This window comes from Pristis pectinata, chromosome 6 (genome assembly GCF_009764475.1).
Source record: "Pristis pectinata isolate sPriPec2 chromosome 6, sPriPec2.1.pri, whole genome shotgun sequence".
Classification (NCBI taxonomy): Eukaryota; Metazoa; Chordata; class Chondrichthyes; order Rhinopristiformes; family Pristidae; genus Pristis; species Pristis pectinata.
In genome coordinates, this window is record NC_067410.1 from 84,094,640 (window position 1) to 84,108,458 (window position 13,819).

General features: G+C 35.9%; 1 protein-coding gene across 6 annotated transcripts in view; it reads left to right on the plus strand.

The window, feature by feature from the left end:
* LOC127571219 (mitofusin-1-like) overlaps window positions 1-13,819 on the plus strand; it is a 68,810-nt gene that overhangs the window by 27,912 nt on the left and 27,079 nt on the right. For 5 of the 6 annotated variants that reach the window (XM_052017400.1, XM_052017398.1, XM_052017401.1 and 2 more), the window contains 7 exons: window positions 9-144; window positions 1,415-1,577; window positions 4,601-4,725; window positions 5,571-5,679; window positions 6,883-6,990; window positions 7,208-7,361; window positions 9,543-9,610. In XM_052017400.1, the coding sequence (XP_051873360.1) occupies window positions 9-144; window positions 1,415-1,577; window positions 4,601-4,725; window positions 5,571-5,679; window positions 6,883-6,990; window positions 7,208-7,361; window positions 9,543-9,610 (863 nt within the window). The remainder of the gene's footprint in view (window positions 1-8; window positions 145-1,414; window positions 1,578-4,600; window positions 4,726-5,570; window positions 5,680-6,882; window positions 6,991-7,207; window positions 7,362-9,542; window positions 9,611-13,819) is intronic. The other variant, XM_052017402.1, reaches the window with a different exon arrangement.

Below are 13,819 nucleotides of genomic sequence, written 5' to 3' on the forward strand. Positions count from 1 at the left end.
TCTTTCAGAATCTTGTCAGAACGAAGGCCTAATGAAGATAACAACACAACAGCAGTTGTCAGAGATAGAAATGCTTGCTTCTAAAGTGGCTGGAATCAGTGAGGTACTGGCACGTAGGCACATGAAAGTAGCCTTTTTTGGAAGGTGAGATGCAGCATTCTCTTATCATAGCTAATGATTAACAGATATATTACTTAGTAAAAAGAGCCAGATTATAATTTTCAATTTATCAAATATAACCCTCTAAGCAGCAAATGGTCTTTTTAAATCGGTAACCTTGACAAAAGTGTACTGCTCAACCAAAATGCATAGTATCCCAGCCCTGAGTAGATACATTAAAATGTGATGGCTAGTTTGAGTTTTACCAACATTTTTTTTACTTGCATGAGAGGAAGAAAGATCTTACATAAATAATGATCTTCATTGTTTTTATGTTAAGGGAAAGAACTTGATTTGGACATTTTGGTAATAATCTTGATTTTTAACTGGGGGATTAGAGGCATATTTTTAAATATTCCTCCCCTTTAATACTACCCATCATTTTTTTTAATGTGGGCCCCTGCATTTTTGACTTGTTTACTGAGGGATACAAATCTTTCCTCTTTATATTTTTCATATTTCTCCTTCTAATGGAGGAGGTGGGCATTCAGCTCAATAAGTCTATGCTGGTTCTCACAGCAATCCCATTCATTTCCCTGTTTCTTATTTTCTTCCTCGTGCTCATTAATTCCATCCCCCCCCATTGGTTTTCTTATCTTCTCACCTGCCTACACTAGAAATAATAGTAGTCAATTAACCTGCCAACCTGCACATCTTGGGACGTGGGAGGAAACCTGAGCACCTAGGGGAAATTCTTGCAGTCAAAAAGAGTGCAAACTTCACACAGGATTGAACCTGAGTTTCTGGAGCTGTGAGGCAACAGCTCTATCTGCTGTGCGACCTCATCTCCAGAAGAACAAAGGGTACGATGTATTTTCCCATATCCAGGAACTATATGGAAATATGTATTGGGCTTGGCTCATGGTCATTAGCATCAAAGAAATGAAAGCAGCAAATATTTACTTTCCTCATTGAGGAGCATAAAGGCCATGCATGTGGAAAATCAGAAGCTCTAATTATTTGTTTAGATGATTTTGAACCCTTGCTATTACCATACAGGCACTGTGTCAATGCCAGAAGCTGTAGGAGGCTGCTGCTATTTTCTCATAGACTTAAACCACATGTTGTACTTTGGAAAATATAGTTAAATTTCTCAGTTATCCACAGTTCTGTCCTTAAATACATTTTGATACTGTCACCTAAAAATAAATAGAGGCATTGTTTTCTAATATTAAATTGTAAATTTTCTGTGTAAATGAAAATTCTGTTTGATTTGAAAGAGAACTTTTTTTAAAGTTATTTTGTTTTTTCATAGAACAAGTAATGGAAAGAGTACTGTGATCAATGCAATGTTATGGGACAAGGTACTGCCGAGTGGCATTGGACATACAACCAACTGCTTCCTAAGTGTTGAAGGAACAGATGGGGACAAAGCTTATTTGATGACTGAAGACTCTGAGGAAAAGAAGAATGTGAAAGTAAGTACTTGTTTATGCAGGAGTATAAGGTTCTAGGAATGCATGGATGTTGAGATCAGTAGGAATTAAACATATTGACGAAACTGAATCTTCAGGTTTTTTGTTTACATATGCTGTATGCTTGAGTGAATATGACTTGAACAGTTATCTAGTCAAGGATACATTCTCAATTAGGATTTCCACAGAAGTCTTTGTTCCTAATCTGTCACCAGAATAGTATTTCTTCTCACTTCCAATCTCATTCTTTCCCTATCAAAACCTCATCCCATCCCCAGAAAGACTGCTTTCTTGATTCTTATACAAGCTATAATATATAACATTCACCTCAGTTAATAGGGCACATTGGTTGACTCACTTTAAAAGCTCCTAGATACCACATTTCTAATAAACTCTCTCCTGCTCCCACCCCCACAACCATAGAAATTATGAAATTTTACTAAAGCCATACAGAGAAAGATTTGCAAAACAGGAAATACAAACAGGCATAGACCACTTAGCCCATCAAATGAGTATCATAGTTGATCGGCAATCTCATTCCATATATACCTACTTTTTCCTTCATCATTTAATGTATGTGTTTAACAAAAATATATTAATTTCAGATTTAAGATGATAATTGATCAAGCTTCAATTCTCATTTACAGAAGGGAGTTGTAGATTTCTACCATCCTTGTTTTTAAAAGTGCTTCCTAACCTCACTCTTAAGTCTGGCTCTAATTTTCAGACTATTCCCCATATTCCTAGACTTCCCATCCAGCAGATATAATTTCTTTATATCCTCAGCCTGCTTTATTACCTTCAAAACAAATTATCTTTCTAAATTTCAGTGAGTGCAATCTTAATTTAAATAATCTTATCATTTTAAATCACAGAGATGAGGTGGTATTCTGATGAATCTAGACTGCTTTTCCTCTTCCAATAGATTCTTTGTAAGATGTGCCCCCAGAGCTGCTCAGAGTACTGGAGGAGTGGTTTAAGCAGGACATTTTATAGCTGGAAAACTTCTTCCAAAGAGGGCAGCATTTTAGTAACCTTTTTGATTATTTTCTGTACTTGACCATATGGATCCCTCAGTCCTTGGACCTTCACTGTATTTAGCTTTACGTTATTCAGAAAGTATATGTTTCTATTTTAATGTAAGATCCAACCTTTTAAATTGTATGACACATTTATACTTTCTGAAATCCATTTATCTTTTTACTTTGTGGGCTGGATCATATTGGACCCAGTCCACCAGTCACTTGGTTTGGATGCAGTGGGGAGATTTCACGGTACCATCAACTTGAGTTGTGAGGTCTTAGTTGCAACAAGGTCTCGGGTGGCATAGTTGTGAGTCCCCACCCTGGAAATAATGCTTTTGGGCTTTAACAGAAGGCAAAGTCAGGGATAGAATTTTGCTTGTGTCAAAGCTGTCAAAAATTTTAATACTTTTTAGGTATCTCTGACATTAAAAGAAATTGTTCAAATTGTAATGGGTAAATAAAAGAAAACTCCTCTTAAAAAATATATAAAAATTAATGGAAAACATAAAACTTTTAGAAATCACTAAAAACATCTGTGTAAAGTAATATAATTTTAAAAACTATCCTCCTTTACCTCCTCATGCATGCAAGTGAGCACCTGCACTGATGCTGAGGGAGCGCCTGAGCATACTTTGCCGCTTTGCATTGCTTGTATCTTTTTTTTCTTGCCTGCCAGGTAATGCAAGTTGCCAACTCATTAGTGACCACTGTAGAATACAGTATTTCATTTCCCTTAACCAATAATAGAGAATATGCGAAAACATAATTAACTCTTGACTTACTGCCCCCACTCCCATTCCCCATGGATGCTGAATAATAAAGCTTTTACAGATTTAGGAAACTGGTGTAGTGAGGACGAGGGAATTGGAGGAAAGAATGTAGAGAGCTGCACATTCTAGGTGACAAAAGAAATTCATGTTCATATTGTATGTTCAATTAGGTTGTGGTGGGAGAGCACAGAAAATGAGTTTAATGTGGCCTTGCAAAAATTAATTCTGTACTTGTTCTTCCACCTAATTTTAGAACGGAATGCAGTTTGCTCGAGGATTAATGAAGTGTGGTAATATTCAATTGGTGAAGCCAGAACTGGCTAGGACAGGTCTGCTCTATTTACATTAGAATGTTTGCCACCAGACTTTAGGAGCAAAAGTGAAGTTGTAATTCTGAGAATGACAGGGACAAGAAAAAGTCTTGTTTCTTTGCTGGAAACAATAGCATTGAATGTAATTGTAACTGGTCAATGAATTAATGCAACTACAGCAGAGACATTGTGATGTGCCAGAAGTAAGAGAATTGTGAATTTAAAAGTGACTTTGTAAAGGCACTAGGGGTTGGGCTGATGGGAACAAGAGGGGGGAGGGGAAAAGCTTTACATGAACATGTGGGTGAGCAATGATACTAGAGAAGGCTATGTAAACTGGATGTTAAAGAAAATGAAGGATTCATCAAAGAAGGCTTTGTGAAACTTTGCAACATTGGGTCAAGAGAAACTTTGCAATGTAGTGATTCTGAATGTAGAGAAGGGGAGTGCATGTGAGTAGAAGCATTTAAGTGGGAACGAGGGCAGTGAATTTGAGGAAAAATTAAGGTAAAAAATTGAAATTACCATTGTTGCATTGACTAGGAGAGGACAGGGTAGAGAAAAAATTGCAATAGAACTATGGGAGGCCTTTTTTTGTAGCATGTGTATGTTATGATATCATGCAAGTTTTATATGTATTTTGTAAATTTTCTTTCTCATTAAAAATCCCTAAAGAGAAACAGTCAGTAGTGAATATATTAGCTAGCGTTAATTTACAAAGGTGAATGTCTAGGTATCTTTGGAGAGGTGCCTTTATGTTTTATATTCACTTTTTCATGCTGGATATTGAGTTTTCCCTCGTGATTCCTGCTTCTTTCTTTCTCTTGGTGTTACAATGTTTTTTCGTTCTGAGTCACATTATTTATTGCCAATGTTAGAGTATATTTTGCAGTAATGTATACATATATCTATGTTTTTAGACTGTGAATCAGCTGGCACACGCTTTACATCAGAATGAATACTTGGATGCTGGATGTCTAGTCCGTGTTTTTTGGCCAAAATCAAAATGTGCTCTTCTTCGAGATGACTTGGTATTAATGGACAGGTCTGATCAGTTCAAAATAATATTTTCATTGTTTTACTGCTCCAGTTGAATAGAAGCAGAACACTTTTTGTTTCTCATTTATTTGAAGTATTCAAGTGGTATCTGATTTGTTTTACATATGGTTTCTACAGTCAAGGGCTAAGCAGTAGTGTTCACTGCTAACCTTGAGGAAAGCTGTCACAAAGATGTAGTGATCACTGTGATGTGGTTTTCCTCCTTCTTGACATAATTTGTTGTATCAGAGATCTTGGTCTTCATCAACATTGTTGGCATCAAGAAAGCTAAGCAGCCAATCGTGAAGCACTCCATCAGATAGGAAATCAGGAAGTAAAAAGCAATAATTTTAACTAAATATTTTACAGAGCTAAATAAATATTGTGACATTTACAGGAGATTAAACTAGAAACTGAAATATTATAATCCAGGAGAATAAAAATTACTATCGTAAGAACTCTGGAATTTTTAAAATTATTGAGAAAAGTTAACTACCTGCATAAAATGTTTTTCAGCTACAGTGACATTACGCTGCAGTTTTGGCTTAGTGTATGATTAAAGTTCAGTTATGCCTCACTCAGCAAGTTGAAAATTTGAGGTTTATTTGAAACTGGTTAATTAGTAAAGATGAAATTACAACTTCTGCATTTCTTTTTGTATCTATGCATGTCCCTTCTTCACAAGTTGCTGTCAGATTTTCTCTATAATAGTGAGCTTTGAGAGCCTCACCACTATACTCTTTGCAATTTCTGCGTCGATGTTCATCATGTTTATTTGTAAAGTTTACAACTGAGTGGAATTTCAGAATGTACTTTATAGGTATTTATATCAACTGGTATTTTCTTCTGTAGCCCTGGCACAGATGTCACCACCGAGTTGGATTCTTGGATTGACAAATTCTGCCTGGATGCGGATGTCTTTGTGTTGGTTGCAAATTCAGAATCGACACTGATGCAAACAGTAAGTGAATGCTTTTTGTTCTTGGCACAATTTAAAGACGTTCTCAGAAAGATGATCATTTGTTTATAATTTCCACTCTATTTTCTTCCCAGCACTCTGTTAGAGGCACAACATGTGAATGTGTAAATAAATATAATTTAGCAGTTGTTGAAAACTGGACAAATCATATAAATAAAACTCAAGTTTAAATTGGACAAAGCTAATATGTAAAGAACATAGGAGCAGATAAAAGCCCCCCAGGCTTACTCTGCCATTCCCAAATCTCTCAATCCGTAAATTGATTAATTTTAGCTTTGAATATAATGAGCATCTGCGCATCCACAGCCTCTTGGTTAGAAAATTCCAAATATTCAAGATGAACGGGTTTGATACCTTTTTCCAACTTCATGCTGCCTTCAGCAGAGTGACGGTCATTAATTCAAAATAATGGCTGGATCAGTTGGAGCTTGGTTCAGGTTCATGGGACATGGTTACCAACATCAGCTGGTCTCACTAATTGTTCTACGAAGTAGAGTGGCTCGCTAGTGGTAATCTGGCTGCAGGCACTGAAAACCAGGATCTTAACCAAGGACCGACCATATGACCTTCTTACAGATCATGCTGTCATAGGGGCTCTTCTAATGTTTCTAAATGATCAGAGATATTTGGAAACAGTCAAAGTACATTTAAATTATTAAAGTTATAGAAATCTTCATGTTCAACTTGTGTAAATTATAAATATTAGGTAACTAGCCCTCACTTTTTTTTAAGAGAAAGTCAGCAAAATCTGTCAAATAAATTGGCTGTACTAGATGTGCCAACCATGGCTGGCCTAAGGCTGAGGAGCTAGATACATATAAGGCCCCTCAGCTTGGTACATCACAAATTGACCCTGGCCTTGTTGAATCTGGCACAGTTGACCTCCATGCATTCCATTCTCTTTTGTTTTACTGCAGTGCACAGCTGCAGAAGTCTCAAGTGACTGTCGTGCACTGCAGCCATCCAGTGCTTCACTAGATTCTTGGCTACACATCAGTTTAATCATACTCCATGCCTTTATTCACCTGATCATAGAATAAACCTGCGAATTAATTAGATAGCAGAATGTTATGCAGTATAACTGAATCAGTTGTTTGAACCAGTTTTCAAAATTAGATTTTGAAATTTTATTGTGAACTTTGGATATTCAAAGTATTTCTAACTGTTTAGTTATGTCACTTTCAGGAAAAACAGTTTTTTCATAAAGTTAATGAACGACTTTCCAAGCCAAATATTTTTATCCTGAATAATCGTTGGGATGCTTCTGCTTCTGAGCCAGAATACATGGATGAAGTAAGTTGCTAATGGACATTACATTATAATTTGTTATTGAATGAATGATTATGTCTTAATTAAATATGTTAAAGATAATCCTGCTTGAATACTAAATTGAATAGCCATACAGCTTTACTGTTTTGTATGTTTGTTGCTGTGATGACAAAATAGAAAATTGTATCTAATCTCTGTTAATTTTGCTGAAGTACAAATCTATATTTTCTTTATAATTCAGGTGCGTCAGCAACATACTGATCGCTGTGTTAACTTCCTGGTTCATGAGCTTGGAGTAATGGATAATGCACAAGCTGAGAATCGTATATTTTTTATTTCTGCCAAGGAGGCTGTAAATGCCAGAATTCATAAAGCTCAAGGAATGCCAGAAGGTGGTAAGTGTTGTACTCTCAACTGTAATAAGTATTTGAGAGGTCATGCATATAAATAAAACCTCACAAATATGTAGTTATAATTTTGCTGCTCTATCTGCCATTCCCCATTGTCTTAATGACAAGATTCTGAGAACTTTTTCTAACCTCGATGATATAGGGCCCTCAGACCCAAGTTTGGAATTCTGACTTTCATGTGAAATTATCAATTTATATTGTTCTCCTGTCAAATTCTTGTGCTTATTGTGAGCTGTGTATTTGTAACAAAAAAAATTAAGAACATAAGAAATAGCAGTAGGTTGTTCGGTACCTCAAGCCTACTCTGCCAATCAATAAGATCATTGTTGATCTTCTACTTTTACACGATTTTTACAGATTCAGAGTTGTATACTGTAGCATGGAAATAGGTCCTACAGCTCAAATCATCCATGCCAACCAAGACGCCTAGCTACACCTAATCCTATTTACCTGCATTTGGCCCACATCCTTGTAAAGTTTTCTACCCAATCCCCAGAACCCATGTTTCCATTAGTATATAGAAACCTACAGAATTTTCATTTAAGAAAATAAATTAAATAGCCTATCCCATATTTTGAGACTGTAATCCCTTGGTGTAGTTTCCTTAGCCAGGGAAATGATCCTCCCTGTATCTACCCTGTTAAGCCTTCTAAAATGTTTTATTTCAGTGAGGTTGCATCTTATTCTTCTAAACTCTAGAATACAGAAGCCTATTCTGCTTTACTTCTCTTCATATGAGTCATATGACTTCATAGTCTTGCCAAGATAATAAAAGTAATCAGTATATGGGAGAAATGGCAAATGTATGGATTTAGATCAGATTGAATGGGGAAATTAAATGGCCAATTCCAAATCGGTGTCATTGTTTGTAGAAGGTGTTTTAATGTGTCTTGAAATAGCCCATACAGAAAAATCAAAACACATTTTTGAGATTAAGTAATTGACTGACATATAGAGATCTGTAAATCACAAACATATACCTTTCCTTGAAATTAACTTGATTCTTTATGCTGAAGGTATTAAATAAATGCTATGTGTTACCAATTTTGTTGTCATGTACGATATGGGATTTGCTTTGATTGGTAACATATTGAAATTCATTCTTTTTGCCAAGTGTCCTTGCCTGTTTACTTAATACAATCAAGTACTTATAGAGCAAAGAACCATATGGCACTGGAATAAACTCCATGGCCCATGATGTCTGTGCCAACCACAATGACAGATTAAGCTAATCCCATCTGCCTGCTTCTGATCCGTATCTTTCCCACCCCCCCCCCCCCCCCCCCTCCCCCCCCCCCCCTCCCATTACCTTCCTGTTCATGTGCATGTCTAAATGCCTCCTTAAGTGTCACTGTCCTATCTATTCCACAACCACCACCACCACCATTCCAGCTGTGCGTGCATTCCAGGCACCTACCACTGTGTGTGTGTGTAAAACCACTTGTCTTGCACACCTCATTTTTAAACTCCCCCCACCCCTCACCTTAAACCTCTAGTATTTGACATTTCCACCCTGGGGAAAAAATATTCTCACTATCTACCTATCTATGAGTGGGTCCAATTTGAGGTTGGTTAAAGAAGAGGTTGCTGCCATTTTGTCGACTTTTAATTGGAGGAAGGGCAGTGGCACCCATTTTGCTGACTTGTAAATGATTTAAAGGGTTTTCTGGTCTGCCATTAGATAATTAAAGGGGAGGTCAGCTCCAATCTATTGGCCCTTGGTTGATTAAAGGGGGATTGATGCGGGTGGGGGGGAGGGAAGTCTTGAGTGCTGGGCAGTGGGGGTGGAGGCAAATCTGCTGTGACAGTGCAATTTGTGATGGGCACTTTCATTGAAAAATATGACCCAACAGTTGAGGACTTTTTCTGCAAGGAGATCGAGGGAGATTCATTGCCCCTAGTGTTAGACGTCCTGTAAATGGCAGGTATTGAGCAGTTTGCCTCCATGCAAGACCTGTATCTCAAGAACGGCCAGGGCTTTATTCTCATTCACAGCCTGGTCAATCAGCAGTATTTGAGAATCATGCTTATTTTATCACTGATTCTAATTGTCTACTTGGCTGACTTATGGTTATAAGACTTATAATTATAAGATTTTTTATAACAGCTCCCTTGTATAACTAATGGAAAAACTTAGTGGCTTTTTTTTTGGTATTTGATTTCCAGGTGGTGCACTAGCAGATGGATTCCAGGCTAGGCTTTTTGAATTTCAAAATTTTGAACGACAGTTTGAGGTATGCAATAGATAGCTATCTTTTAATTTTGGCCCATAAGTTTAATCACTTTAATTTTTCAGTTTGTTCTGGTCTGCTTCCAAAATGAAGTAATTTATATACAATTTTAAAAATAAATCTTAGATACATGTTCATATTGAAATATTTAGTACTGGAGAAACTTGTTGATTGATAACTTCGCAGCTCCTTAAGTTGTGTTTCATTAATGAAGTAGGCATTGCTTCCTCAAGGCTTGAGTTGTAGCTTTAGCTTTTAGTAAAATTAGTACCATAAACTAGTCTAAATTTAAAATGTGACTAAAATTTAGTCACATTTTAGACTTTTTACTGAAAATGACAGACATGACCTTTTAAATACAGTTTGATTTTGAATAAAAGTAATGAAAACTTAAGCCAGTTTGAATGTAAACAGGTTTCCAACTCATGTCAGTGTGCCATGTTTGGCAGCAGGAAGGCAGAAATTTTGGGCAAAGGTAGTAATTGAAGTGTACTTGTGACTCTTACTGTCCAAACATGGGACTGTAGACTTCTGTAATGCTTTGCTGTCATCAGTTTGTGTTCTTGCAGACTATTTAGCTGTTCTCTGTATTTTCTTTCCAATACCTTCAATAGAAGGAAAATTTAGGTCGTTTCTGTTACTTGTATGGAGCCCAAGCAACAGATTTTTCTGCATTCTTCAAGATGCTTGATACCCAGGCACTGAAGAACAAAATGTACCATTTGTGGATGAAATTGAATATTCTGTTAGCTTTTGACTACCATGGCTAAATTTTCTTTCTTTCTTATCTTTCTATTAAATTTCAAATTAATACACATAACAATAGTAATTATGCACATGGTGCGAAGAGATCAGGATTACAATGATAACAGTTAATTATACAAACACCAGGGAGTAAAATAATATAATATGACCCTCCCATTTCTTTACTAAATGAACATGATACAAAAGAATTGAAAAGAAATTTCTTTTATATGAAAAGAGAACCCCAAAATTAAAAAAAACAAAACAACAACAAAAAAAATAAACAAAAGCAAACCAAAAAAAAAGCTGGACTGTCATATTTCTTCGGTTAAAATAAAACATTATTATGTCGTTAGTTCCGCTTCTCTGCATGGAAATAGAAAGTTATTGAAAGGGATTCGTAAAACGTCCACTTACATCATCTGGAAATACTGAATAACTGGGCTCCAAATTTGCTCAAATTTCAGCAAAGGATAAAGAGTACCGCTCCTATTTTTTTTATAAGTTGAAACATGTTATAGTTTGAGAAAACCATTAAAATGCGGTAGGAGGTAAAGGATCCTCCCATTTAAATAGAATGGATGCCTTGGCAAAAGCAATCATACGACAAGCCGAAGCGGATAGATGGCCAGAATCCATCATTGGTAACCCAAAAATTGCAGTAATAGGATGAGGTTGTAAATTAATATTCAGTACAATTGAAATAACATTAAAAATCTTTCCAATATTTTTCCAAAAGAGGGCAGGATCAAAACGTGTGTCAGGGAAGCCACCTCCGAATTACATCTGTCACATATAGGATTTATGTGGAGATTAAAAACAGGCTAACTTATCCTTAGACATATGGGTCCTGTGAACCACCTTAAACTGTATCAAAGAATGTCTAGCACACATTGAAGATGTATTAACTAATTGGAGAATTTTCTTCCATGTCTCTATAGGTAAAAGTATCTGAAGTTCTCTTTCCCATTCATTCTTAATTTTATCAAGTGTCTCTAGATGTATTTTCATAATCAGATCATAAATTATTGCTATCAAGCCCTTCTGATAAGGATTAAACCTAAAATATTTTCTGTAATTTCAATTTTATGTGGTATCGGAAAAGTAGGTAAAATAACTTTTTAAAAAATTTCTAATCTGTAAATATCAAAAAATGTGATTTAAGCAAATTGTATTTATTATACAACTGTTCAAAAGACAATTATCAATGACTAGATCACGAAAGCATGTTATTCTCTTCATTTTCCATAAAGAAAAAGCTAAATCAATTCTAGATGGTTGAAAGAAAAAATTGGATTGGATAGGACTTGATAAAATGAATTTATTTAATCCAAAAAATTTACGAAATTGAAACCATATTCATATTGTATGCTTAGTTATTGGGCTAATCATTTGTTTAGTCAATTTAGTAAACGCAAAGGGGAGCGAGGCTCCTAAAAGAGAAGCTAATGAAAACCCTTGCACTGACTCATGCTCAAGATACACCTATAGGGGACATTGAATTACATCTAAATCTTGTGTCTAAAAAATTAAATATCTAATATTAATTGCCCAGTAGTAAAATCTAAAGTTAAGCAAAGCCATACTGCCATCTTTTTTTAATTTCTGTAAATATTTCTTACTTAACCTTGGATTTTTATTCTGCCATATATATGAAAGAATTTTAGAATCAATATCAAAAAAGGACTTCGAGATGAAGGTTGGAACCGCCTGGAATAAATACAAAAATTTGGGTAAAATAGTCACCTTAACCACATTGATTCGACCAATCAATGATAGAGACAGTAGGGACCATGTAGTAAGCAATTGTTCAACATGATCAGTTAAGGGTAAAAAGTTAACTTGAATAAGTCCTTATGCTTCTTGGTAATTTTAACACCCAAATAAGTAAAATAATCAGTCACCAATCTAAATGGTAATTGCCTATAGTTTGGGATTTGCATATTTAATGAGAAAAACTCACTCTTATTAAAATTTAATCTATAGCCATGAAAAAGCACTAAACTGAGCAAGCAGTGATAATGCTGCAGGAATGGATTTCTCAGGGTTAGAGAGATAAAGTAACAGGTCATCTGCATATAATGATATCTTATGCATCCCATTTCTACGAGTAATACCAAATATGTTTAGAAGAGTCCCGAAAGGCAATTGCCAAGGATGGCTAAATTTTAATCAGGGTCCCTTAATCTCTTCACTCACCTGACTTCTATGGATTTGCGTTTAAACAGTACTTCCATCTGCTGTTCATGTCCAAGATGCATTATCTTGCCAGCATATACACTGTTCCCATCCAGTCGTATAATTTGTCTGTATGGAATATTCTACCATTTCACAATTCAATATATCTTGGGGCTTTATATCATCTACAGACTTCGATATACAGGAAATCCTCTGATATTGTTTCATTCACAGTTGCTCAGTTATTAATGACTGAAAATTCACTTATTATTTTTTAAACTCATTATTACACAGTTGTTTATCTCAAGGTATTACAAGTGAACCCACTCATCTGCTCGATTATTGTTTCTGAGCTCCCAAAGTCCTTTACAATGCAGCACCAGACTATAAACCTGCAAAGGTATGTCTCGTATTTACCTTCTATTCAGTCCCATCCACTGCCCTCCAACTTTTAGATCTCTGCCTAGCCCGCACTATCCAAACCCCCTCCAGCCACTTTCTCTGGTCTTGGCCTGGAAAAGAATCCATTTGGCATAATTTCAGTTAACGTTGCAGTGTCTAAGAACTCAACAACAATGTTAAGCGAGGACTACCTATATTTTATGGAAAATGCACAATGCTGATAGCTTAGCATTGCTCCATGGAAGAAACTATTTGCCTGCCAGAAGCAACCATTGGTTGTCCTCATTTCATCAATGATCATCATTATAACTTGCTTTCATTTAACTATATTGTTTCTCCATGATCATTATTCTTTTCTGCTGCTGTTATGAGTTTTGGCAAACAGTAAATGTGTTTGAGATGCAGATCAGACACTATCTAATTAAATGTTAGAACAGCTTGAGGACCTAAGTGACCTTATGCTGTTCCTATTAACCTCTGACAGCTGTTATACCCTGTTTCTCAGGTATGCCCATAACCACTAAAGATTTCTTTACTCATGACATTTCCTTTAAGCTCCCCTGTTCATGTTTATTTTGCCAGATCCCATTAAATGTACATATGAGGGTCCTATTGTAGTTGTAGGGCACCAACTATAATTTCAAGAAAAACCCTTGTGTAACAGAGACTATACTTCCTAACTAACACTTAAAAGGACCACTGGTGGCTACTCAAAGTACCCAGGAAATATTTATTTTTGTAGGGCATTGAGTAACAAAAGAGCAAGGACATGCTTATCTGCCACCCTTCTCACCCATGTGTTAAGTCTTAATACGGTACTGTCCAAGATTCACCTGTCTAAATCTGTGGGCTGCAAGTAAGCTTATTGGTGTTCATGACTGCTGGTGA